General features: G+C 49.0%; 11 protein-coding genes across 11 annotated transcripts; 4 read left to right on the top strand and 7 right to left on the bottom strand.

The window, feature by feature from the left end:
- Window positions 1-1087: 1087 nt before the first annotated feature.
- Window positions 1088-2202, bottom strand: FOBCDRAFT_216298 (endonuclease). Its single transcript, XM_031174774.3, has 2 exons — window positions 1935-2202; window positions 1088-1883 (listed from the first exon to the last, which is right to left on the bottom strand). The coding sequence occupies exons 1-2, from the start codon at window positions 2168-2170 to the stop codon at window positions 1160-1162; spliced, it is 960 nt and encodes a 319-aa protein (XP_031051559.3). The 5' UTR covers window positions 2171-2202; the 3' UTR covers window positions 1088-1159.
- A 113-nt stretch (window positions 2203-2315) lies between these two features.
- On the bottom strand, window positions 2316-4041 carry FOBCDRAFT_177684 (uncharacterized protein). Its single transcript, XM_059608532.1, has 2 exons — window positions 3854-4041; window positions 2316-3808 (listed from the first exon to the last, which is right to left on the bottom strand). Exons 1-2 carry the CDS (start codon window positions 3944-3946, stop codon window positions 2396-2398), a joined length of 1506 nt encoding a protein of 501 aa, XP_059466827.1. The 5' UTR covers window positions 3947-4041; the 3' UTR covers window positions 2316-2395.
- A 97-nt stretch (window positions 4042-4138) lies between these two features.
- Window positions 4139-5865, top strand: FOBCDRAFT_216295 (P-loop containing nucleoside triphosphate hydrolase protein). Its single transcript, XM_031174772.3, has 4 exons — window positions 4139-4356; window positions 4402-5442; window positions 5487-5652; window positions 5704-5865. The coding sequence occupies exons 1-3, from the start codon at window positions 4248-4250 to the stop codon at window positions 5543-5545; spliced, it is 1209 nt and encodes a 402-aa protein (XP_031051557.1). The 5' UTR covers window positions 4139-4247; the 3' UTR covers window positions 5546-5652; window positions 5704-5865.
- Window positions 5866-6380: 515 nt separating this feature from the next.
- Window positions 6381-6857, bottom strand: FOBCDRAFT_270012 (uncharacterized protein; the record flags this gene model as incomplete). Its single annotated transcript, XM_054703489.1, has 3 exons — window positions 6381-6626; window positions 6678-6769; window positions 6848-6857. 3 exons carry the CDS (start codon window positions 6855-6857, stop codon window positions 6381-6383), a joined length of 348 nt encoding a protein of 115 aa, XP_054559464.1.
- An 847-nt stretch (window positions 6858-7704) lies between these two features.
- Window positions 7705-9446, top strand: FOBCDRAFT_156040 (amino acid/polyamine transporter I; the record flags this gene model as incomplete). The annotated part of the gene is made up of 1 exon (XM_031174770.3): window positions 7705-9446. One exon carries the CDS (start codon window positions 7705-7707, stop codon window positions 9292-9294), a length of 1590 nt encoding a protein of 529 aa, XP_031051555.2. The 3' UTR covers window positions 9295-9446.
- On the bottom strand, window positions 9386-11862 carry FOBCDRAFT_270010 (ankyrin repeat-containing domain protein; the record flags this gene model as incomplete). The annotated part of the gene is made up of 3 exons (XM_054703488.1): window positions 9386-10506; window positions 11200-11498; window positions 11546-11862. 3 exons carry the CDS (start codon window positions 11860-11862, stop codon window positions 9386-9388), a joined length of 1737 nt encoding a protein of 578 aa, XP_054559463.1.
- On the bottom strand, window positions 11763-12249 carry FOBCDRAFT_216291 (uncharacterized protein). Its single transcript, XM_059609436.1, has one exon. The coding sequence runs from the start codon at window positions 12069-12071 to the stop codon at window positions 11877-11879; it is 195 nt and encodes a 64-aa protein (XP_059466826.1). The 5' UTR covers window positions 12072-12249; the 3' UTR covers window positions 11763-11876.
- A 6739-nt stretch (window positions 12250-18988) lies between these two features.
- FOBCDRAFT_237307 (uncharacterized protein) lies at window positions 18989-20777 on the top strand (the record flags this gene model as incomplete). Its single annotated transcript, XM_031174765.2, has 5 exons — window positions 18989-19369; window positions 19416-19691; window positions 19738-19954; window positions 20001-20632; window positions 20694-20777. 5 exons carry the CDS (start codon window positions 18989-18991, stop codon window positions 20775-20777), a joined length of 1590 nt encoding a protein of 529 aa, XP_031051550.1.
- Window positions 20778-21150: 373 nt separating this feature from the next.
- FOBCDRAFT_18803 (60Kd inner membrane protein-domain-containing protein) lies at window positions 21151-22937 on the bottom strand. Its single transcript, XM_031174764.3, has 3 exons — window positions 22828-22937; window positions 21857-22783; window positions 21151-21809 (listed from the first exon to the last, which is right to left on the bottom strand). Exons 1-3 carry the CDS (start codon window positions 22894-22896, stop codon window positions 21351-21353), a joined length of 1455 nt encoding a protein of 484 aa, XP_031051549.2. The 5' UTR covers window positions 22897-22937; the 3' UTR covers window positions 21151-21350.
- A 39-nt stretch (window positions 22938-22976) lies between these two features.
- FOBCDRAFT_316266 (outer membrane protein TOM13-domain-containing protein) lies at window positions 22977-23894 on the bottom strand. Its single transcript, XM_031174763.3, has 2 exons — window positions 23487-23894; window positions 22977-23429 (listed from the first exon to the last, which is right to left on the bottom strand). The coding sequence occupies exons 1-2, from the start codon at window positions 23745-23747 to the stop codon at window positions 23319-23321; spliced, it is 372 nt and encodes a 123-aa protein (XP_031051548.2). The 5' UTR covers window positions 23748-23894; the 3' UTR covers window positions 22977-23318.
- A 130-nt stretch (window positions 23895-24024) lies between these two features.
- FOBCDRAFT_216282 (protein phosphatase regulator SHP1) lies at window positions 24025-25655 on the top strand. The gene is made up of 3 exons (XM_031174762.3): window positions 24025-24292; window positions 24342-24766; window positions 24811-25655. The coding sequence occupies exons 1-3, from the start codon at window positions 24230-24232 to the stop codon at window positions 25544-25546; spliced, it is 1224 nt and encodes a 407-aa protein (XP_031051547.2). The 5' UTR covers window positions 24025-24229; the 3' UTR covers window positions 25547-25655.
- Window positions 25656-25664: the final 9 nt, after the last annotated feature.

The raw sequence follows: 25664 nt of genomic DNA, 5'->3' as shown, positions 1-25664 counted from the left end.
TCTTTTTACATTACCGACCATATCGCGTTCCAACGATGCTTTTTCTTTCCAATCAAGTCTTTGTTGGCTGTTTCAGCGCTCAAAAACGCCGTCCTGATACAGGGCCCCGAAAACTCATGTGGCAGACCCACTAGCGACGACATCCGGCCGGTGCCCCCATTACCGAGAATCACATCGTCAATGTCCACAAAAGTAGCATGGCAAGAACAAAGAAGATATCGGTTTGAAAGAAAGGCTCTTTGTCGGCACGCGGTCACTGTAGCGTCTGGGCCTGATCGAACTCTAATCAACACGTTTGCGACGCACCCCCCAAATTCAGGGAGAATGCCACAGCCTTATGAGGCATATTGGTATCCATTGAGCATCGCCAGCTTGTGACCCGACACATTCAGTATCAATATCACGCTCAATGCGAAGGGAACAAGTCTGACAGACAAGAAAATATTTATATTACGGCCACGTCGTCATGGAGAAGGAGGTATCCGAATGCGGCAGGGCATGGGTGACATTGAAACCAGTCACGCGCTGACTGGCATCATCATATTCCTTGTCCAGTTGTGTGGCTGCCTTTTGTCCCGCTCAATAGCGATGGCATGCCCCTAAAAGTCTGACGGCCACAGAGACAAAAGGCGGGCCCAGAAAAAATCCAATCTGATATCGAACTCTCAATGAACAGGGGTTAGTTAATAATGAGCCGCTTACGAGCCAATCACGAGGAGATGACGTTCAGCACAAACGCCGGGGTCCTGGTCAGGTCATTGCGTGGGGAACCGGGGCACACGATGGATTTGGGTGAGGCTTCAAAAGAGAGTGCCTGGAGTAAGAAACTTAGGCCCTCAGCCCTGAATAAAAAGACTCAGGTAGATTTTACAAGAACTTAACAGCTTTTTTCTGAGTTATCACTGGTATTCTTAGTCAGGGTTCAGGGTTTTCTTGCTTCTTGAGGTGATGCTAAAAAAAAAAAAGAATGACAGCGACACTTTAATTCACTGGCTTAAACTTACTCTGCACGACCATCATGGCGACTTGCTGTCGAGCTTTGGTCGGCTATTGATCAAAAGTATGCTCACATCCGAAACATTGAAAATCGATAACAATTTAATGAATTGCAGAGCGGGTATCTTCCTATTAACGCCAAAAGCAAAAAACCAAGCTACCCTCAGATATCCTCCTCAGCTTCAGCTTCAGCCGCAATCTCCTTCTTCGTCCGCCGTTTCTTCTTGAGTAATTTCGTAACCTCCTTCGGTCCCCTTACACGAAGAGTCAACTCCTTCATCATGTCGCTCCAGTTTATCTTGCCACCACAGCTTGGACATGTGCATGATAAGGGAAGCAATGTCTCCTTGGGTTCACCTTTGAGGGCGTGTTTTGACCAGCAGTCGAGATGACCCATTGCTTCGCATCCGTCGTGAGGACACATTGGTTGTAGTCCTTTTCCTGACTCTAGTGCTTCGTGACAGTGGACACAGTCCCCTTCTCGTTCAAACTTCACGACGTTGTGCGCCTTCTCGATGTATGGCTTGATGGGCGCATAATCCAGTGGCAGAGCGTGAATACCCCAGGGCTCAACGGACTTAGTCCCGTTCGACCCTTCATCTGGTGCATAATCTTCAGTGATCTTAATACCCTCTCGTGGTGTTGTCTCCTTATTCTTTAGCCAATTATCCCAAGCTTTCTTGGGCTCTGGGACAAAAAAGTGTAGGGTAAGTGGCCAGCGTGCAAAACTCGACACACCAACGAGCAAATGAAGATTCGAAACCACAGATCTCAGACTGTGAATAGGCTTCCGGGACTTCCGTTGTCCTTTTTTCCTAGGCGCCCTTGTTGTTATACGCTCCTCAGTTGATATATGTGTCGTTAAATGAGGGTTCGTTAAAGCCCATCTGTGAAAACTCAGTAAGCTAGAAACTTCATACAACATGACTTGAACGCACTCAAATTTCAGCGCAGCAATCGAACTTGGGAACCCTGTTATAAGTATCATAACCTCCCATGGTCGCAGTGTGTCTTTCGCAGTGCGTACTGCACCGCCTCGAGCTATACCATTGTGCTGATTCAGACGTCTTGGGGGATGGGGCGTTGAGCCTATGTAGATTGATGCATGGCGCTTTGTTGAACGGAGCACGTATACGGCGTAAAGGGCTGGTATAGGTCTTGATAGCTGTGACATGATTGCTGATGCTGGAATTGATGGTGATGTTTACTTGGTGTGAGCGTGAGTTGGAGGGGCGATGGAGTCATGACTAATCAAGTCATGATGCCTTGACCCCTTTCACTATCACCAATATTCACGAGTAATGAGACACCCATCATGATCGCGTTAAATTCAATGAATTATGGGCGAGACTCCTGTCTCTGATTTCACCATACAATACAAATACAAATACAAATACATCTACAGCAGTCCCTGCTTCTGCAAATCCAAGTACACCTTCTCCGGCATGACATTGCCCTCCCCATCCTCCATCTGGACTACACTTCCCTCATCAACCTTTGTGCGCTTCTTCTCCTTCTGAATCTTCTCCCACAGCTGCAGCGCCTCCTCAATACGGGTAATATCGCGGAACAACGTCGTATTGGTGATGCCCAGACACTTTAGACCATAAATATGTCGCGCTTCATTAAAGTGCTTGTCGAAGGCTCGTCGACCCATGTAGACAAAGTTTCCGCAGATCTCGCAGGGGAATTCGACACCCAGACCGTGAAGACGGTACAGCCAGAAGGGAATTGGCTTGCCGTCCCATGCGAGGGGTAGTTTGAGGGGGTTGTAGATTCGCTCTTCGCCGTCTTCATCTTCGCCCTCGCCGTCGTCATGAGCTTCTTGGGGTGTGTCCTCGGCGTTGAAGAGGTTCTCGAGTTCTTGGGCGCGCTCGCGTTCTGTCATGCCTTGCTTGCGCTCGACGTTGACTCTGGTGTCGCTTCGCTCGGTGCTCATGGCGCTGGCTAGGCGCTTGACTCTGTACTCTCGCTCTGCGACGGCGCGCTCTTTTAGTCGTGTCGCTGAGACGGTTCCGTTTGCGCCGTTGGCTGGCGAGTCTTGCTCCTGTCGTTGTTTTCGCTGCTCGGCAGCCTTGATGTGTTTTCGCCCTGTGAGATGGTTCTTGTAGACATTTTCGTTCTTGAACTCCTTTTGACAGTCCTCGCACCATACAGCTTCTGCTGTGCTGGTCTCCTTTGCAGTGGCGTTGGTTGAATGTGAGCCCTTCTCCCAGCCCCGAATCTCATCCTTGTCCCATGCCGTCTCAAACTCTTGATCGAAGGATGCAAGCACCTTGTCCACGTTTTCCAGCGGTCGTGTACGTCGCATGAAGCTCTCGAGGTACTCTGCTAGTTGTCCAACGTACTTGAAGTACTGATCTGTCAATTTGTTCGCTCGCGTGACTCCGCCATGTCCTGGGGCAAAGTTGTCGAAGTTCTCGAGGTATTGCAGATATGTCAGTCGTCGAACGTTGGGAAGATTGAGGTAGGCCTCGTGGCAGATGTTAAGATCAAAAAATCGTCCATAAGCTTCCTCTCCAGAGAATAGCGTGTCGACAATAGATGGTAGCGGCTCTCCATCTGATCTCTTGATCTGATATCGCTGCTCCGAGTTTTCTGCTTGCTCGTAGGGATATCTCTCGTGGTGTTCACGAACACCTTTGAGCTGCTTGTAGAACTCCGCGAATGGGTCTCCTGTACCGATCTGCTGAATCTCTTGCGATCGGACACCATTTTCGTCTTTGTAGATGTCGAGGAGGTTTTTTGATTGAACCTGGATCTGGTCTAATAATTGAGAAATCTCATGGTCTCTGTTGAGGCGATCACGGATCTGAAGAGTCAGTGGGCGATTCATCAAGCGTTTCAAGCTACTCACATGTCTGGGCTCATCGCGAATGCGATCAGCGATACCTTGTTCCAGACGCTCTAGATCCTCATGGATATAGCGCTGCTCTTCGAGAACGAGCATCCTTGCGAAACTTGACTGCAAAAACTCTCGCGGGTATCACAAATCGGAAATACAATGATCTTCAACTGAATGAAGATGGTAAAGTTGAGGTGAGCTTGATGCTTAAAAAATTACGGAGCCTGTCGCGAGTTTCAGTGGCGTTCAGGCGCGCAATTGCCGACCGAAGAATATCCGGCGCGCGCTGTGTTACGTCTTTGCTCTAAAAGTTGCAGACCAAAACTTTGACCCCGGAAAAGCCCCAACTTCATCGCGAAAGCGTAATTCTTCATTTTACAAATATTCATCAACAACAGACGAAATCATGGCTGAAAGCGCTGGAGGAATTGACCGAAAGGCCGATGAGAGGATGGAATTTTCCACCTCCAAGGAGGTTACGGTCCATCCTACTTTCGAATCGATGTCGCTGAAGGGTATGTCGTGAGGGTCAGTTCTGTGATATAGCTAATGTTTTGCAGAGAACTTGCTTCGTGGAATTTACGCTTACGGATATGAGTCGCCTTCTGCTGTTCAGTCTCGAGCTATCGTTCAGGTCTGCAAGGGTCGCGACACCATTGCTCAGGCGCAGTCTGGTACCGGAAAGACAGCTACCTTTTCCATCAGTATGCTGCAGGTCATCGATACCGCGGTGCGAGAGACACAAGCTCTTGTTCTGTCACCGACACGAGAATTGGCTACTCAGATTCAATCCGTTGTCATGGCTCTGGGCGACTACATGAACGTGCAATGTCACGCTTGTATTGGAGGCACAAACGTTGGAGAGGATATCCGCAAGCTCGACTACGGTCAACACATCGTCTCAGGCACCCCAGGCCGTGTGGCCGATATGATTCGGCGACGACACCTGCGCACCAGACACATCAAGATGCTGGTCCTCGATGAGGCCGATGAGCTTCTTAACAAGGGATTCCGCGAGCAGATCTATGATGTGTACCGATACCTCCCCCCGGCCACTCAAGTCGTGGTCGTCAGTGCCACCCTCCCATACGACGTTCTCGACATGACGACCAAATTCATGACCGATCCCGTTCGCATTCTCGTCAAGCGTGACGAACTGACCCTCGAAGGTCTCAAGCAGTACTTCATCGCCGTCGAGAAGGAGGACTGGAAATTCGACACCCTATGCGATCTCTACGACACCCTTACCATCACGCAAGCCGTCATCTTCTGCAACACCCGACGCAAGGTCGACTGGCTTACCGACAAGATGCGCGAGGCGAACTTTACAGTCAGCAGCATGCACGGCGACATGCCTCAGAAGGAGCGAGACAGCATCATGCAGGATTTCCGACAGGGCAACAGCCGTGTTCTCATCTCGACTGATGTGTGGGCTCGTGGTATCGACGTTCAGCAGGTCAGTTTAGTTATCAACTACGACCTTCCTAGTAACCGTGAGAACTACATCCACCGCATCGGTCGAAGTGGTCGGTTTGGTCGCAAGGGTGTTGCTATCAACTTTGTTACTACCGAAGATGTGCGCATCCTGAGAGACATTGAGTGTAAGTTTTGCCGCTCCTGGTTATGGATGAAGCTGACTTTTTAGTGTACTACTCTACCCAGATCGACGAGATGCCCATGAACGTTGCCGACCTCATTGCATAAGCAAAGAGTCAGTAATTCAGTGACAAGTGCATTCAATCAGGAAGAAAGGACCCGCGTCGAAGAACGTGGTGAAAAGCGTGGAGGAAGGGGGCCGTGTACTATGCTTAGTAGGTTGCCATCTCACATCCATACTCTCTGAACACAACTAATCCAGGCAGATTCAAAGTGCAGCAGAGAACCAGATTGTCGAGAACAAGAGAAGAAGGGGGGCATCAAAAGGACCCTGAACTCTGGGACATGTAGTCAAACAAAATAATTACAAAAATTGATACAGAACAAATGATCCCGTCTTATCAGTCTCGTCGCCCGAAGTTTCCTAATCCGTACAAGCACCATCTTTGACGTGTGTGGGTCGAGATGATGATCCTGGTCAATGCCGAAGCCCAATTTTAACGTCCATGCTTTTGTGTGTTATCACGATCAAGATGATGGAGTTTGTTTCTTTTACGTGATGGATTGCTTTTGGAGATCATCGTGAGATCTTCCCCACGGGGTAAAGAGATTGCAACTGTAACATATTGCGAGTTTCGTTGTGCTGGTTGTGTTTTGAGTATAGAGTACACTGTGTTGCTTGACGTTCATTTTAGCTACAGGCACGCATAAGCCCTGTGGGCTTAGCTGTAGCTGGTACTCAGCCTCAACGATCCATTGCCGGATTACTCTTCGGCCAACTCAAACTTAAAGGAGCATATGCTAACGCACAAACATATCTGGTCAAAAACATTTCCTAATCCTTACATGACTTGACATCGACTTACAAATGCCAATGATTCTGGGCCCAGAAATACGAATTTCTATCATAGCTTCACCGACCCATGACCAAGTGTAGTAAATGCTATTCATATTTGCTTGTGCCCTCCCACCAAAGCTCCTCTTCCGTCTTGCGAGGCGGAGGTATATTCTCGGGCAAAATGATCAAGAACGGCGTATCATCCTCATCCCTATTCCACAGCCGCTTCTTCTCAGCATCCTTCGCATCGATCCATGCTTGCGCCGCTGCATTGTCGTACTCGAGATAGACCTCGTCAAACTTGGCTTGGGCTTTACCGAATGCATGGTAGGCCCTGGTGAATGCGGGACTCTATTAGCAGGGGTTAGCGATGGCCTGCGTCAGTTTGTGATGATGTTGTACCTGTCTCAAGAGCCATTCGACGTAGGGTGTACTGGGGTCGGCTTGGTTGTACTTTTGCTTGGCTTCGTTTTTGGCTTGCTGAGCTGCTTTGGCTGTGTCGAGCCAGTTCTTTCATGCTTCTTCGTACTGTTCTTTTCCAACTACGGTGTTTGACTCCCAGTTATTCTGACTGTCAGCCATGGTGTTTGTTACAAGGTGTAAAGTAAATCAATGTATGTAAGTAATTGGAACGCTTGAGGGCGTAGAACCTGGGGTAATGAACACAGCTTCATCTTTATACACAGAGCTCTTCAAGCAAAGTTCAATAGACTGTTCTTTCTACGAATGTTTCTCAATAATTCACAACGCATACAGTTAGATGAAAGCTTCTGTTCTCGCTCGTTTCCTAGAAATAGGAATTTACACAAGCCATTTCGGAGGAGTCAGAAAACACAATGCCGTGACAGGTTGTAAGTCATTACATTCTGCAGCTGACAACCCCTACCTTTTCTGTCCCCCATTACCTTCTTAGGAATGTTAAAGCGATAGCTAAGCTCTTCGTAAATTAACAACCAATAACAATCCCCAATGGCTCGTTCTAGATCCAAATGTCTACAACTTCCATCCCCCACAACCCTTATCAGCTACCCTCCAAACACCCATGAGGTAATTCGACCGTTAGATAAGGCACCAACCCGCCGAGTCACCCGTACAGTCCCTGGAAGCGATCTATTCTCTAGTTGGAAACCCACCCGGAAACCTCCAAATCGCCTGCACTAAACTGAAAAGGGTGTATACTTTGCACGTTGTTCGATGTGGAGGTTTACTAGCGCACGGGCTGGTGTAACATTGGAGTCTGGGGTAAAAGATAAGTGATGGATATATAAGACGGCGATGTCCCGTAGTAGATCACCAAACAATTCAATATCGACTTCAATATCATACTTGATATACATCTTGTTATATATCTTGATTTGCTTCACTGCCAGAGAATGATCACACCCTTCTACTACACTCATCCGACCATCGACTCAAGCTCTGGCGTACCATGGAGAAAGCAACACAAATGAACCAGGCCGAACGCGATGCTCTCGACCTCGCAGCCCTCGGGCACGAGCAGGCCCTCACCCGCAAATTCAGCACCCTGAGCATGCTATCCCTCGCCTTCTGCATTCTCGGCACATGGGCCGTCTGCGCACAATCCCTCGCAACAGGTATCCAGAACGGCGGGCCTGTAACTTGTCTCTGGGGCCTTGTCCTCGTCACACTCTGCAATGTGTGTATCGCCATGTCCCTGGGCGAAATGTGCTCTAGCATGCCGTCTGCGCTGGGCCAGGCGCTCTGGGTTGGCAAGCTTTGGAAGACTTCGTGGGGAAGGTTCGCGAGTTATCTAACGGCGTTTATAAGTGTTGTTGGGTGGTGGTGTCTTTCTGCTTCGCAGATTGCATTCATGGCGGAGTTTGTGCTGTCGATGAAACTCATGTTTGACCCGGAGTGGACGGGGATGAATAATGGATGGGTTATGTTTCTGGTCTACACTGGGATCAACATCTTGTTTACGTTTGTAAACTACGTCGGCTGCCGTTCGGAAAAATTCCTCCCCTGGTTCAACAACTTTGTCGCCGTTGGCTTCGTCGGTCTCTTCATCGCCTTCTGTCTCGCCCTTCCTATTCTCGTTGGAACGAACTCAACTCTTGAGTATCAATCTCCGAAATTCGTCTTTGGAACTTGGATCAATGAAACGGGTTGGGCTGATGGCGTGGTTTGGTTCCTTGGCCTTGTTCAGTCTGCGTATGCGTTGACTGCATACGATTCTGTTCTTCATATGGTTGAAGAAATCCCCGCGCCTCGACGAAACGCCCCGAGAACAATGGTTTTGGCTATTGTTATGGGCGCAATTTCAGGCTTCATCTTCTTGGTTGCCTGCCTGTTTTGCATTCAAGACCTTGCTACGACATTGGATGCACCCTCTGGATTTCCTTTCATCGAGGTTGTTCAGAATGTGGTTGGCCTCAAAGGAGGTGCGGTGTTGATCGCCCTTTTCACCTTTAACGGGTTTGGTCAGGGTGTGTCGATCCTGACTTCAGCTTCAAGACTGACATGGAGTTTTGCTCGTGATCGAGGTCTTCCATATGGGGATTACTTTGCCTATGTTGACCCCTACTGGCAAGTCCCTGCACGTTCTTTGATCCTCCAAGGAGCCTTTATCAACATCCTTGGATTGTTGTACTTCTTCTCAAGCACTACTCTCTCAGCCATCTTGAGTGTCAGCACTATTGCTCTGACAATCTCATACGCCATCCCTATCGCTGTCTTGATGGCCGTTGGTCGAGACAAGTTGCCTGCGGGAGGAGAGTTTGGTCTTGGAAGATTTGGACCGGCACTCAACATTATTTCCATCATCTACACCATCATCACAACTATTTTCTTCTTCTTCCCTGGATCGCCAAACCCGGCCGTTGGGGATATGAACTTTGCTATTGTTGTGTTCGGCGTCATGTTGGTCATTGGGCTCGGATTCTGGGTTATCAAGGGCCGAAAGTGTTTCTTGAAGATTGAGGATTTGTCTGATCATGTTCTTTATGGCCAGGGAGATGATGAAGAAGCAAGGACAGAAGAGTTCACGAAGAAGAGATGATTTGCACATAGCTAACTGGGGGACGAATACACAATTTGTTACTTTGCGGCCCGACTCGATGATATAATAGCCCATTGCTCCATGTTTGCTCTTAGAAAAATTCCTTCATCTCAGGATCTGCCATCGTCTTTCCTCTCGCAACTGCTGCCTTTTTAGCTTTCTCAGATGTCTCATCATATTCGTCGCATATTGCCTGCTTCAAATGATCCCACTGGCCATCTGAAACATAAAATATGAATCCTCTATACCAGTCAACAAGGTTCTGCCGGAAACTGGCCTCATTCCTCTTAATAAGTGTGTGAAGGAGTTCTGTTGTGGTCTTCGGGTCTCTATCTTCTATTGCTTCTTGAATATTCTGAAGAGTTAACATGTGACGCTCCAAGGCACGTATCAGCAAGTCGAAATAGAGTTTGATGAAATCTTTCTGTTGATCTGGAGTTGGAATAGGATCGGATGGCACAACATATTTACCAAAGATCCAAGTCAAGCTGCCTAGAGGAGTTTCGCCCTGGGAGAGGTCTCGAAGTTGCGGGTCGATATCCTCAAGGTCCTGCTCTGCCAGGCAATGGACAACATCGAAATTGTTTGAGCAAGCCGCCCGATGAAGTATGCCTTGCCGGTGTGAACTGATGGCACTGAGTGACCCGCCAGCCCTGACAAGAGCCTTCAGGACAGGGACATTGCCTTTTGCACATGCCCAAAACATTGGTGTCCAACCATCACGATTTTTTGATTCGATATCAGCTCCGTGAGCTTGCAAAAGCTCGATTATCTCGTCAATTTCTTGTTGGTCATCTTGTCTTCCCCATGCAAGGCGGTGCATTGGAGTTTCGCCGAGTTGATTGAGCTTCAATGCGGACGCTCCACCCTCAAGCAACAATCTGACACAGGTTGCAGACCCTGATTGAACAGCAAAATGCAGGGCAGTTTGGCCTACTGCAGTGCTTTGCCCAATACACCTCCGGCTCTCGCTGTACCCCAAGAGTTTCTTTACCATTGTGTCGCGCCCGTAGTAGGATGCTCTCATGAGGGGGGTATTGCCGAAACCAGTTTGCCGATTGATGTCAGCATTGGCTGCGATCAGTTGCTCAAGTCCTTCAAAGTTGTTATTACCAATTGAAACATGGATTGGAGCCTCTCCATATTCGTTGAGTTCGTCGATGGCCCAAGGTTGCTCCCGTAATGCGTCCAACACTCCACCTTCTGCTGCCGCTATGTGAACTTTAGTCATGATCACTTCTTCCCAATCTTGCACAAAAGACAATGCTTTGTTTATCACTGAGTTCATTGCAGTCCCAGGATATATAACAGCATATGTTTTCAATCGGTATCCGATTTCCCTACCGAGCATCAGTTGTGACCATCATATGCATCCTGTATCGGGACGAACCTAGATAGCCCCTGACTTGGCAGTATGTTTTTCCATAGCTTGAGAAGGATTTCTATGCTGTCCGAACTCTTGTTCCTCAATGCTATCTAGAAACCGTATCAACTGGCTTATCACGCTTTGTAAGCCTGATTTACGTACCAATAACAAGGGCCAGACACCTCCAGCTATGTCATCCGGAAAGTATGCAAATCCCTCTCTAAGACGAGTTTCTAGTAAGGATGAGTTCGCCATTGTCATCCATAAAGTATCGTCTGATTCGAGAACCCTTGATAGACGTAAGGAGAAGCTAATACTTGGCCCTCGCGTTGCTTGAAACGAAAGAACTCCTGCCCATAGCCAGTTTGGAAGCCGAAATTCGAATTCAACGCTGGACCTGCACCTGCATGTTCTTCGGCAATTGGTGTCTATCCTTTCATATCGAACTATCCATGAAGAGAGGAGAGAGCTTGCCCAGGCACCAGTTTGGTCTCGTCGTTCTCGGTGGCATCGACATTGGCACTTCAGGCCACACGAACGTGTGCCCATGGGTTGAATGGTTGTCACACTGACAAAGCTCTCCTCACTGATAGTGGGAACTTCATGAGTGGATGCATTTGCCGAGGGAGCTGTCCTGCTCTCAGCAACTCTGTTCCCTTCCGTTGCTGGTCGTTCGGGCTTGTTGTGAATCTTCGTGCCTTGCGTCCATGGTTGTAGACTTGTGCTCGCATCTTCTGGCATGGGTTGGGGGTTTTGAAGTAGTCTGGGTAGCGTTTGAGAGATATTGTGAGTCTCTTGAGTATAGTAAGTCAGCTGTTGAGTCACACGGTGAAAGAGCCTTCCTATGCGTCAGTCTAGACAACGGACAGTATGACCAGAACTCACACTTCCTGTCGCACATTTCCTCGATCTACCATGGAAGAAACTCGAAACGTGATTGCCGTGTGCAGGTTGGACTTCATAGCTTGAGCTCTTTCTCGAAGCTCTTCAATCTTGCTTGCATCTGATAACCATTTCATCTTATCTGTGTATCTCTTTCGGTCGTGAGCCATACGGGAGCGTGAATATTTCTTAACAATCTCATTGAGTTCTTCCAGAATCTCCTCTAGCTCTTGTGTCGCTAAGGTGACTAGCGGGTATTCTGCAGATCCGAGTAGTCGTTGTGCTGGCATCATCAGATCTGTCTGTTGTCTCGCCTGCATGATGAAGTAGTCAATTATGAGTATCTGTCATTCTTAGCCAAGTCATAACTAGGTTCGTCCAGTACACTTGCTTCGTTCATCAATCTAGTACACTCTTTTTTCATCTCTGAGGCTTGTCGTAGAAAGTCTATGGCTTTGACTGTCCCTTTGACCGCTTGTGCCAGAGCGATAGAACTCGCAATGGCACCAAGAATCTCAAATCCCGACATAGCGTAGGTTACAACTCAATATCGATTGTCGAGGTGCAATTGCTTCATAAATGGTGCGGCGGGTTCATGCTAGAAATGAATGAGAGGTAAATATGAGGAGAAAAGAGATGTTAGGCGACTGATTTGTTGGACAGCCCAATCAGGCTGTGCTGATACGCCTTGTTATTCGGAAAGCGCCACCTACCTACCTACCTTAGGTGACGTGGTGAGACTGGAGGCAGAAATGACAAGTGATGGGGCCGTAGATGGCATCGCTTCAATCCTATTTGATAAGATGTATAACTCTGTCTCTTGACTTGATCGAGAAGACTTAACAAATGGCCTCCATTGAGCTCATGTTGATTGAAGATCTCGTTCTAACCTGGATTTGACTGGGAGCATCTTGAGTGAATGGCTCTAGGACAAGAGGCGACCAATACTAACTGCAGCAACGAGAATTTTGTTGTGATTTACAACCAATTAGACCTGTAGCGTTCAGTTCGTTACATTACGCAAAAGTCTGGCGAACACAGCCTACTCGGTGAGTGGTAAAAGCACACACAAACAGCTTACCAATCACATTTACTCTGAGAACTGAAATTGTAGCACGGCTAGTTCTTTCTTATCCCGCACATGCGTTGATGAGGTTATTCAGAACATCCCCGAGACAAGCTTAGCCATGTCTAGAGCAAGCCACTCCAGCAAACCAGAGGGCAAGAGAAAGACAAGGGAGCCAACCAACTATCTATGTCTTGGAGTACTTGGATGAGCCCTATTTTGGCTCTTATCAATTTAACAACTCTTATACGTAAGGTTATTGTTGCTTGCTGAAGACTTCCCTCCCTCGGTCTCATCTTGACCTGGGCGGGATAATTTGGAGAGTATTATGTCTGCTAAGCGTATTCCAGCACCATATGTAAACCGGGTCCAGGCTCATATCAAGACATCTTTAGTGTCTATTTCTGGGTTGCTATAAAGTTACAGCTGGACATTGTCAGTGGAGCCTGAAGTTGTTGATGTCCGCGGATTACAGTTATTTCCACAAGTGCTCTTCTCTCAATCCAACCCGGACCCTGTTCAATGGACATATCGTCAGGTAACATGACTTATACGCGCAGCAACACGTTTGATAATCCATGAGCTTAAACGCAACGTCAAACATGGCTCGTTGCAACAACTCGGCAGTTAACTACAGTCACAATATCGTTCTATCCGCAACCCCTTGCCGACGGAGCAAACGTTACACTCATCACTTGTGAACTTAATATGAATGCCACAACTGGACGTTAATGCCTTGTGAATGTCATGACGTTATTATTATGCCATCTCAGCTGAATTAGTGTAAGGCATGAATTAGGCTGGGAGACCACTGGCACTTATCAATACACAAACTCAAAGGTAGGTAGTTTCAGATATCGACGCCGCTCGAATTCATGTTCAGTTGAGTATCCCTTGATGGGCACCTCCGAGGAGCTAGTTAAAGCTCAACGCTTGTGGCTGCCGATGAGACAAAGCTTAGCATTCATGCTGTTCAGGCACCACGCCTTGAGTCCCTTTAGGCTCGCATTCTTTTGCCAACTTGGTCCTCGAGGCGCAAGCACTGGACAGCTCTTGACACTTGCGAGGTCTCCTATTATATCGTTGGCGTAACCATCGTCCTCGATTCATGTTCATCCAGACTAAATCTTATCGGAACTGTCATCAACCATGAGAACCTCAGTTTCAGCCCAATCTCACCCGGAAACAGACAAGCTTCGATCTATCTATCACCAGCATGTCATTCCAAGTGCGTTTCAGGCAATCAATCGCCATCCCCAACCGAGTCAGCTACCGTTTTTTGTTGCTCTCCTGTCGCAACCCCCCCAAAAAACCTCCGTTAGTCAGGACAAAACCCGTATTCTGAAACCCAAGCGAGAAAGTTTAAATGACGAGAACAGCCTAGGTTACCGGCTCTCTGGTCAACGAAGCGAAGGGGATCTTCGGAGGGAAGGTCTGTTTCTGGCCATGGCTGAAACGGTCCGGGATTGCCCCTGGTGAGTCCTTCTCGAAGAAAGTCGTTGGGTCTAGGGATGGGAAGTGGGAGATGGTGCAGAGGATGGGTGTGTGTGTTGGATGATATTCGGATATGGGTTCTTTTTGGGGGATGCATGGAATGGGTTGATTGGCATGGGATTTTATGCACTTCTGTGGCGTGAAAGAGTCCCCGGAGTGTGGTAAAACGTGGTAGTGACAGGGGATTTACTGCTGCCTCGTGAACCCTGAAAAAGATGTATTTTTTCGGTATCTCTCACTGTTTTCTCTATCATCTCGATGACTTCTTGTCTCAGCCAGCCTTGACATGTTCTCAAATCGGGCATAGAGATGGTCCTGGCAGTGGGATAAGGATCAGGTTATCACAGCGTGAACTGGAGATCAAAGCGCAAGAGTCATGCAAGACAAAAACCGTCCAGAGTCCGGGGCACGGCACAGACACGGATTTGTATCTAGGACAAGCCTAGTTGAACCTAATAGAGAAAGTCCGACGCCACGCACATGGTCAATATCCAGTAAAGGCTGAATGAGAGTTTACCAACTGGAGAGTAAAGAGGAAAGGTTGCCATGTGGGATGGGAAAAAGGGCGTTGTTAACGAGAACTGAAATGAAATGACGGAACCGAGGAAGCGTTCGGGGAAGATTCCCGGTGGCAGGGGGTTTTGATTGGGGAGACATGGGATTTGTGAAAGCTGGTAAATGAGCAGTGATGAAAAACAACGCAAAATGCTACTGAGATATGGCTCTGTAGTTTGGGGATGTACCGTAATATCGGCCATTGTAGATATCGGCCAAGTTCAGCAAGACCCTGTGCCGCCCTTTCGTCCGAATTGAGGTAATCGTAAAATGGTGCGGAATGGATATGCAAGATTGAGTGCATTACCACGACCCAATTCATTAGCGTGTATCCCAATCGCTTAAAGATCTCCTGAACAAGTTAACTTCGACGTTGAGAGTTTCTCGGGTCGTTAATATTGTCCGTCGACTGGAATGTTGAAGGCGGCACTTTTTCACATGAGCCATCACATTCGTGAGCCCTTCTCCCGAGCTTCCATTCGAAAATTCCATCCCCCCTAATCTCGCTGCAACCTTGGCTGTTCTCTAGACTGCGGTTGACTGGTTCCGCTTCGTTTAGCCAGGAACAGAACGACTGGGATCAAAAGAGCAGTCGGAATAACCCCCCGGTGAAGCACCAAATTTGGTTTGGGTCCGCCGGGGGAAGACGATCCGGCCCGATGATATCAAGGGTCAGAGCCATTCTTGGTACCAAGCTTCTGTTCTTTCTGTTGTGATTGTTGTGAGGAAAGGTTCTTTTGCCTGTCGGGTCGAAGCTGTGGATACTCATCGATAAGATCGACGATGATGCGAGACTTCGGGGGTGAACTTGTGAAGAGTTGACAAGCCGTGAGAAAGCAGTTCTGTTCATTATTCATGCTTAAACTCTGATATTGTTTAAATAAAGTTGTGCTGTGGAAAGTAACGTCACTAACAAACCATCATGCTCGTGCGTGCGGGTGAGGCGCGGATTGACGATGCACAACATTAAAAGACATGCTCGCACAGACTCTTAAAAGCCCACGCTATTATCATCAGGCGACCAATAGACAGAGGAGTCCATTTCATGGGGGAGAGTCAGCAGAAGCTTGATGGAAAGAAGAAGCCGTTACGAGCATCCAATTCCAATCCAGGGGAGGTCAAAAAACTTGGGGCCTTGATCCTGGATGACAAAAATAGTTAGGTAAATTATGATAATCTTAGGCAAGTTACTCTCAGGTTAGGAGGTTTCTTGTAAGGCCTATTTTGTCACTTAGGATCGAGTTCCCAAGTTTTCTTGCTCCTAGGGGGCAGTAGGTTTACCCCTGACTTGTGCTCACTAGTCCCGGGTGATTTACCAGTGTAAATTGTCTCTCCCTTGTCAAGCGTAAGACTAGCCCCGGTGTTCCTTTTGGGACCAAAGAGGGCAGGCCGACCGCAAGCTATTGGGAAACCGAATAATGCCCACACACGCGCAGTTGTCACTTGGCCGTGGTGCATGGTCAATGCTTTGGTAGATCAGCGAACCGGATAATCTGCACAAAGATCCTGGCTTGCATCTCGAAGACGGGATCGACAAGAGCTAGTGGATCATTGAGAAGGTGTTGCTGGTACTCGAGTCAGCGCAAAGTGTGCGAAAAATGAATACGTAGACGATAGTGAGATAGGACGAAGGGAGAGATGGTTGACGAGAGATATGTGCAAAAACGTACCTGAATTCCTACAGGGATCATGCACCGGGGAAGAACAAGGGTTCAATGTGACAGTGTGATTGTGCCTGGGAGACTTGCATAGAAAATCGCAGGGCTTGACAGTAAAGAGTGACTTTGTGTGGGTAGGATTGAGGCTGACTCGGAAATCTAGCAACATTAGCATACCCAAATAGGATGTTGTGAAAGGTCATAAATTGCTCAATTGATCGAGTCATTATCACCACTGAACTCTGAAGTTGACTTATTCTGCATCTTATGATATTATATCACAATCACATTGCATATGTCTTGTTCAAGAGTTCAATAGTTCTCCGGGCCGTGGCTGTCTCTGATGCCACGTGCGGTTCCGTCCCTTGCCATGTGCTGTGAGATTGAAGTGGGGGAACGAAAGAAGATGAATATGCGTAGAAGGAGTATCTTTAGAAGGAGTACTCTGTAATAGAGGCTTGTAATGATTGATGAAGCAAACACGAAATCGCTATCTCGTTTGCCTCATGTCTCATCTCAGTTCCAGAAAGTCATGTCTGGTTGGGTCAGGTAGTTCCTTCCTTGACATCTTTCGATTCTCAAGATCAAATCACCACTAAATTTGACAGGTTTGCTTTTTCTTTGCTTTTTCTCTCTTTTTTCTCCAGCATTTTCGAATCATTTTCCTCTTGGCACACTCGTCTCATTCGACGATTTCTGCCGCTTGTAAAGTCAGTCATTTCTTTTTCTCGAAGAAAAGCCACTTTCCTCTTTTCGCTTGACGTCCCGACCGATTGGCGTTGTTTATCGTAAACCGCCAGTACGCCTTAGCCTAGGGATACGATGCAGACAGACCCGATACCGAATTGGTTGCCTGCCGCCAGTTGAGCCTTTCTTTTCTTTTTTAGCTGCTTCTATCGGTTCATTGTGGAGTTGATCTCGCCTGAGTGCACGCGCGATTGTGGTGGGCATTTGGCATTCCAGAATGTCTCACTTTACAATTCGACTTTATCGTTATTTCTTGTCTCGCTTCGTGCCGATCCTCTTCCGGGCGGTTATTTCGAGATTTCAATTCCTACAGTGACGGGCTCATTGTCGATTAATTGTCGATTAATTGTGCTCGGCCTCAACAATTTCTGTCTTCAAGTCCGCCTTGTTAGTGCTTGATCTTGGACAGTCCGTCACCCACTAACATCAACGTTATGCAAATGTACCAGGCGCTTAGCAGGCTGTCATGAATCTTTCATGACTCGTTGCGTCCATCTCATTTCCGTCTTCTGGCTCGCCGTCAATCAAGACGAGCCGTCTTCAATAGCTTAGTTAGTTTTCCTACCTAGCTGAGTTTGGCAATTCCAGCAAGGCTGTCAGTTAGCAGCACATCCCATCCCATCCATTCTGCAGCTGCAGCAAGGGTTCTTCTTTACAGAACACTATCCTCTTCTTCACCTTGAAGCCAAACCCGAATCAGCCTCGTTCTACGAAATAAGCCATTGCATCATAAAATGCTTGACGGTGTCGCCAAGAGCATTTCACGATTCATAAGGTAATCGACATGAACGGAGCCGCTTCATAACTGTTCCCCAGTTTTGAACCTAGCAAGATCATCAACAACGACCAGGTCCAAGAGTTGCGGCTCGGCGAACAATCCGCAAAGTTCAATTCCCCGCCAAAAAATCACAGATACACCAGAAACCCTTTTGACTCGTAAGACCCGTTCAGAGCAGACGACCTAAGCAAGCTCAGCAACCCTCGAATTTCACCAGTGCAAAGCCCCAAAACCACCAGCGAGACCACTGACTGTGGTGCAGTGCTAGGCAGAGCATCCTTCTAACCATCCCTGCGGATCCCTTGTACCCTGCGCGATCGCCGACGGACTCAGGGGCCCCGAACGACGCTCGGTCACCTCCAACTCTCGTAGGCCGCTCATTGCTTGGGCCGCTGTTGGGTCTAGCTCCAAGCCTTCAAGCCCCCGAATCCCCGCAGAGGAGTCGAGGGTCCCCCCCTGACGCCTCTTTTTCTCCCACTCGCTCGACACTGGTAGGGTCCTTGTACCGGTGTGGGTACACTTTGACTGCCTCTGCTCATCTGTTCCGAGATGCCTGGGCCTCCCTGGTCAGTCAGTCAGTTCACTTCACTCGACTTTAGCTTGTTAGTTTTAGCTGGCTCTGGCTCTGGCTCTTGGGTCTTTGGGTTCCTCAAAAGCGCCGTGCCCCGTCTTCCTACCCCCATCCCCTTCCCTCTTGTCTACCGTTTCTGTTTTTGTCGTTTATAGTTTTTTTGCTTCTGCAGAAAAGAGACTTGTTAGACGCTGATTCAGGTCCTGTCAGATCTCAATTGCTTGCTCCCTTGCATCAAAGACACGAGGTCAACGCCCGCGCATCCCGCGCTGTAGCCGTCGAATCATTTCTCGCTTCGTTCCGATCCTCGACGCACCCACGACCAAGACGCAGACGCACCACAGACGCTCGTCCCTCTCACCCTCTTCCGTCCGCCTCTGACTGCGCGCCCACTCACGGACCCTTCCCCTCCAGTCCAGTTCAGTCCATCGCTCTAAGAGGCCCCACCTCCCCGAAGCCTCAGCTTTCTCGTCTGGTCTTTCTATCAGCCCAGATCAGTTTCTACATACAACAAACACGAATTTCCTCGACTCTGTACAGCAACTGTGTAACCGTTATTTCCGACAAGCCCGTCAAGATGGGCCTGTTTTCTCGTAAAGATAAGACGCCAAAAGGCGACCAGGCCATCAACACCTCCCAGTCCAATGTGAGCGTAAACTCGCATTCTTCGAGCTTGAGATCTCCTGCTCCTGGCGCCAACCGCAACCCCCTCAATCGAACTTCAGCTACTAGCACATCCCCCGGTGGCCCAATGTCTCCAGTCAAACTCCCAAAGATCGATCTCCCTCGACCTCCGGACCCCCAGCTCGACCCTGCTGGTTACTTGCGAAGTCTTGGTGCTGTGAGAGAGCGAAGCAAGATTGTCACTGACAAGGCGCTGCGCAATGAGTTGAAGCATTTTGATGTGGACATGGGCAAGTTTCCCGATGTGGTTACTTTTGTTACAGGAATTATCAAGGTGAGTGACTACGAAAATCGCCAAATTTCTAGCTAACAGCTTGCAGCGAGACTATGATGCCCCCTTCCTCAGCATTCCCGGCCATGGTAGATACCAGCACTTTGCTGTCGGAGGTCGAGATCGCATTGCCCAGCTTCTTTCCACCTGGCCCACCAATGTGGATAACACAGAGCGATGCCGACGTTTGATCGACCTTTTCCTAGTCAGCGTGCTGCTAGATGCGGGCGCTGGCACTTCCTGGCAATACAAGAGTAATGAAAATGGCCGCGTGTACAGAAGATCAGAGGGAATCGCAGTTGCCAGCTTGGAGATGTTCAAGACTGTGAGTACAGATTTTTTGTCGCATTACAAGATGCTAATATTGGCAGGGATTGTTTTCTGGAAACCCCAACAACAAATTCCAGGTCGACAAGGATGGTCTCAAGAATCTCACTGTCGAGAAGCTCGCTGCTGGTCTTCAATCAAAACCTGGCAATGAAATGGCTGGTATTCAGGGTCGCACCGATCTTCTGATCCGCCTTGGAGAAGCTTTAGCCGCTAAGGACGATTTCTGGGGCTTTGAGGGTCGCCCTGGATGCTTAATCGGTATGTAACTTTAACGGCCTCCCGCGACAAAGCTAATCGTTTTTAGACCATCTCCTCGGCCACCCCTCAACACAAGCTTCGTCTATGCTTATCGTTCCCCTGCCCGTCCTGTGGAACGTCCTAATGACTGGTCTCGCTCCTATCTGGCCCGCAAACCGAACCGCGATCAACGGTGTCTCCCTTGGTGACGCTTGGCCCTGCCAGGCTATGCCTCAACCTGGCGCATCTCCCAAGGTTTCCGCTTTCCCCAACAGCTCAAACGCCGCTGCTTGGGAGTCTATTCTTCCTTTCCACAAACTCACCCAATGGCTCACCTATTCGCTCATGCAACCGATGCAACAACTCCTCAAGATGCACTTTGCCGGAACAGAATTGCTCACCGGTCTGCCCGAGTACCGAAACGGTGGTCTTTTCGTCGATATGGGTGTCTTGAACTTGAGGAAGGATGATTTGGAGAGGGGTCTTCAGAACTACAATGAGTGGGTGCAACGGACAGGCGCAAAGGGCGTCGAGGTAGCACCCATGTTTGAGCCCAGTGACGATGTCATCGTTGAGTGGAGAGGTGTCACAGTCGGTTTCCTCGATATGCTGTGCGTCGAGGTTAACAAGGCACTGAAGCCAGAGCTGGGTGGAAATGAATTGACTTTGGCGCAGTTGCTAGAGGCTGGTAGCTGGAGGGTAAGTTTATTCCACCAAACAACATGCCTCGAAACCACGAAACAGTACTAACTCATTCCAGGGCGGCCGCGAGATTGCCGAGATCAACAGACCTAATACCAAGGAGCCCCCGATCCTTATCGAGAGCGACGGCACCGTATTCTAAAAGAGGCGCTGTTTTATTACATATGCCCTTCTTGGATGTATTAACTGAAATGAACATTACGGGAAACTCGGGGGGAATAGAGCGTGAAGCTTACAGTTTCTTTTTTAAACTCTCTTCGAAAGCATTCAAAGCATTTATTCAATTAAACCAGAAGATGTGTTTTCTTTTGCCGTATGCAAAATGGCAAAAAGGTGGTGGTTTTATTTATTACAATACACAGCAGATGAATGGAAATGGAATGGGCAAAAGGGAGCTGCGGGGCGGAAAAGGAACCTTGGCAGGGGGTTTGCCTAGTTTTATAATTGAGACATAAGTCAAGTCAAGTCAAGTCGTTAAAGGCGTTTACCGCTTAATTATTGAGTTGAGTTGAGTTGTCTTTAAACAGATTAATTGGGATGGTTAGGTTGTGTTTCTATTACATCGATAGATACATGCAGACACTTTTATATCCAGTCATGCAAAAGCCCCCGCGGTATCATGTCGCTCCCCTCCAATGCCTATTATACAATGCCTGATCCAGTTGAACAGTGTACAAGTTTATCCTTATTTTACAGTTATTTGTGATACAATTGCTCATCGCTTGTACTTCTTCTCAAACTCATCACGCTCCAACTTTCGTCGCATGTTCTCGAGCTTCTGAATCTGCTCCTTTCTCGCCTTCTCAGCTCGCTCCTCAGCAGTACCGCTGTACTGATTCGTCATGTTGCCGACTTGGTCGGAGACGCTCTTCTTCATGTTGTCAAGGTTGTCGGTGAGACGCTCACGAAGACCCTCGATACCCTTGGCCTGAGTGACACGGGGAGGCTTGTAGACGGGCTCCTCGATTTTGGGGATGGGAAGATCGAGAGCCCGACGGACGGACTCGTTATTAAGAATGGCGGCTGTGACGAAGGTGGCAGCTCCAGTGGAAACCATCATGAGGTTGACACCAGCGCCGAGGAAGCTTGTAGCGAATAGGGTGACTGCGCTCATGACGTAGACCATGTTCTTCATCATGGCCTTTTGCTCAGGGGGTGTGTATTTAGAGTTGAGCTAGATTGATGTTAAATAGAATCTCATATAGAGGCCGGGAATCTTACCTTTAAGGTGCCGACCAGGAGAACGGTACCAGCAAGAGGCAGGGCGTAAAAGGGATCGGCAGCCGTAAGGTCGGTGAACCAGGCCCAGCCGGCGTTCTCCATAGAAGGAACTGGGATGTGAATCATGCCGTTGATGACTCGGAAGAGACCAAAACTGAAGGGAATCTGTACAAAAGCCCAGAACATGTTCTTGACCTCGGTGCCGTATTCCTTTCGGACCATGTTACCAATAAACTGTCCTTTTTGAACCATCTCCCGATCACCTGTCTGATAACCCTTCTTCATAAGCTCCAGACTTTCCTTGGCTCGAGGATCCGCCTTCATCTTAGCCGTAGCAGCACTGAACTTGACACTACGAAGTTGAGGATAGATCATGATGACACGTAATAATAGCGCAGTTGCGACAATGGAGCCACCCCATCCAAGACCGGTATACACATGGACGTGTTCAAGAACCCATTGCATAACTGACGTAGGACCCCAGCCATAGTCGAGGCCAATCTCCTTCAGGAAACCAATGTTCTCGGGCATGGTGAGAATGCTGGGGTTGGCGAGGTCGGCAATGCGTTCGAGGTCGAATTCGGAGGGCAGAACGGAAGATGGTTCAGCAGACTGTGTCACATCTGCGAACTTATCGGCGGCAGGAGTAGGAGCTTCGTTAATGGGTGTAGGATCGATAGTCTCGGGAGGAGTGGGAGCTTCTGGCGTTGTGACGGCTTCAACAGCTGGCTCTTCTGTCTTCTTCTTCCCATAGATGTTATAACCCCAGAGCGAGAGTTGCCTTGACGAAGCAATGCCTCCAAGAACAATGGGCGCAGAAATGTTCCTGACACCAACTCTTGTCCCAGCCGTAAGAGGTGTGCGAGCGCTCTTCATCGCTGTACCGAACTGTCGAGCATCGAATTTTCTACCCAGGGTCCTTGACATCTACAATTGTTAGTGTAGTCTATTAATTGGTCGGAGAAACACACAGAATGACCACATGGCCTCTGGAAAGCGCCCGAAGGCAAAGAGCGCACGATTCCTCGGCTGGGAAGCATTGCGGCGGTGATGAAGTGGGATGGGTCGGACAATAAGTTGCGCGATGTTGCTGGGAATTTTTTGGAGGTTTTCCGGGGACTGGCGGGTAAATGTCGGGTTCGCGATAGTCCGTCGCCGATGATCGCCGAATGACCTTGTCATTAGGCCTCGGCCTGTGACGAGTCAATTGGGGAGGATTAGAGTTGCGAGAATGATTCGAGTGGTTGTAATTGACGTCGCTGCGTTCGAATGAGTGATTTTTACATTTTGAACCACCGGTGCAACGAAACGCCACAATCCATGTTCCTGTCTAATATATAATCTCAAATTATTTAACATGATATGCATTCATCCGTCCCGGCTCTTTCGTAGATGATTCATAGCGATGAGTGTGTCTTGGGCGTAATGGATAAAATCCTTAAGGTGAAGGGTTTCCGACAGTTTACTCCAGGCTTGCCAAATCGTCCAGCGAAGGGCGAGGAGCATATGACTTTTCTCGAAGCTCGATACCAGGTCCGATAGGGTGAACTCTTCTTCGCGAGAGGGGGAAGACCTGGATTTGTTAGCGGGGTTTGATAAACCTGGAGCATAACTGCGCAGTATGGCATACCTTTGTACCTCCCCATCCCAGCCTGAAGGCAGCTTCATGAGCGAAGAGCTCTCCAAATCCAAGCATCATGCCGTTGACAAAAGGTAGTAGGAGGTTGATAGCAGCTCCTCGTATCAACGACCACACTGTTGGGGGCTTGTAGAGGATGACGGGTGAGTTTGACGATGGAGGTGAAGAGAGATCATCGCCTGCAGAGTATAGTTCGCTGTCGGAGTGCAATGTCACGCCGGACTCGGCGAGGTGGTTGTGTTCGTCGGACATGGCAGGCTTCGAGATGTGAGCGCTCGTTCGGATAAAACTAAAGGATTAAATGGTTTGAAGCTCGATTGTTGGTCGTTGTCGGCTTGAGCTAGCTTCTGAAGAGGTTGTTGACGATCTCGGCTTCTCGACCGTCGCGCTTGCTTCCCCCAGATCCTTACGTAAGGCTGCAGGACGGGGCAGAGATGGACCTGGCTTCCGTTGAAGTGGTGAGTGTGGGTCCCCACTTGTGTCATGGCCCAGTCAAGGAAGGTGGGGTGAAGGAGTCCACCGCCACCAACCCAGAGCTTCCTTTGCTTCGAGGTGACGAGCAATCTGCCTGCCTGTTGCTAGAACCTTCATTCATCAACAAACGCACTTTGAGATTGACGTGTCTTTTTATCTTGCTTCAATCCCCTCTAAATTTGACAAAGCTCCTCATAAATCTGCGACTTCTGAAAACTTGATCAACACACATCTCTACTACCCCGCCTTCAATCGTCAACATGGCAGACCACGAAGCCCAGATCGTGGAGTTTGCAGGCCTGAGCGGCGCAAGCCCTGAAGAGGTTCGCATTTCTCTTATTCGCACCGAACATTCCAGCTAACGCGCCCAAGGCCAGACAGTATCTTGAAGCCCACAACTGGGATCTCGCCGAGGCCAGCAATGCTTGGTTCCGTGATGCCGAAGATGATAACCGCGACACGTCCACAGCTCCCGCTGCCGCTCCTGACAACTACACGGGCCCTCGAACCCTCGACGGTCGACCAGCTCCAGAGGCTGCCCACAGCAGCCAACCGACTCGCAAACCTGCCGCATCACAACAGAAGAAGAGGGGGATTGCTACTCTAGGATCTCTCGGTAGCTCATCCCACCAACACGATCATGGTGATGACGATGATGATGATTTCGACGGCGAAGACGATGATGGACGAGGAAACCTGTTTGCCGGTGGTGAGAAGTCTGGATTGGCTGTGCAAGATCCGCACCAGGAGGGCGGTCCCAAGAAGATCATCAGTGACATTCTCGCCAAGGCACGAGCGTAAGTCACTGAGCATTTGAAGGTGAATTTAGCTGACAGATTAGCAACGCTCAACGCCCCGAAGCCGAGAATGAGGCTGGCCCTTCTGAGCCCAGTCGCTTCCGGGGAACTGGACAGACACTCGGCGGAGATGGTGTCGAGAGCCGCAGCATTCCTGATCCTCTCGGCCCAGCTCGCTCTTCAAACGCCGAACCTCAAGAACGAGTTCTTCACATCTGGCAAGATGGTTTCAGCATCGATGACGGTGACCTTCGCCGATTTGACGATCCCGCAAACCAAGCCGACCTCGCCCTGATCCGAGCTGGTCGCGCACCTCTTCACCTCATGAATGTGCAGCATGACCAACCCATCGATGTCAAGCTTCACCAGCACGACACACCATACCAGCCACAACCCAAGAAGTACAGACCTTTCGGTGGCTCTGGTCAGCGACTTGGAGCTGTTGTCCCTGGTGTTGAGGGCTCAAGCTCTTCCCCTGCCCCTGCTGCTTCTTCCGCCGCTCCGTCGTCATCCAATGCTCCAACTGTCGATGATGCTCAGCCCACAATCATGATCCGAATCCAGATGCCCGATGGTACACGCCTACCTGCTCGTTTCAACACCACCCACACTATCGACGATGTCTACGGTTTCGTACAGGGAGCGTCACCAGACACACGATCCAGATCATGGGTTCTTTCCACAACATTCCCCAACAAGGACCATACCGATCGCAGCATGGTTCTTGGCGAGATGCCCGAATTCAAGAAGGGTGGTACTGCTGTTGTCAAGTGGACTTAGATAGGGAAAAATCGGCGTTGAGGTTGATTTACGGACTGGCCAACAAATGCAGATGCTAGCATTGACTTATAGAGGTCATGGATAGAATCACAGATAGCTAAAATGCGAAATGAATTGT

Source organism: Fusarium oxysporum, chromosome II (genome assembly GCF_013085055.1).
Source record: "Fusarium oxysporum Fo47 chromosome II, complete sequence".
In the NCBI taxonomy this organism is placed as follows: domain Eukaryota; kingdom Fungi; phylum Ascomycota; class Sordariomycetes; order Hypocreales; family Nectriaceae; genus Fusarium; species Fusarium oxysporum.
This window is presented reverse-complemented; position numbering and strand designations above follow the sequence as displayed.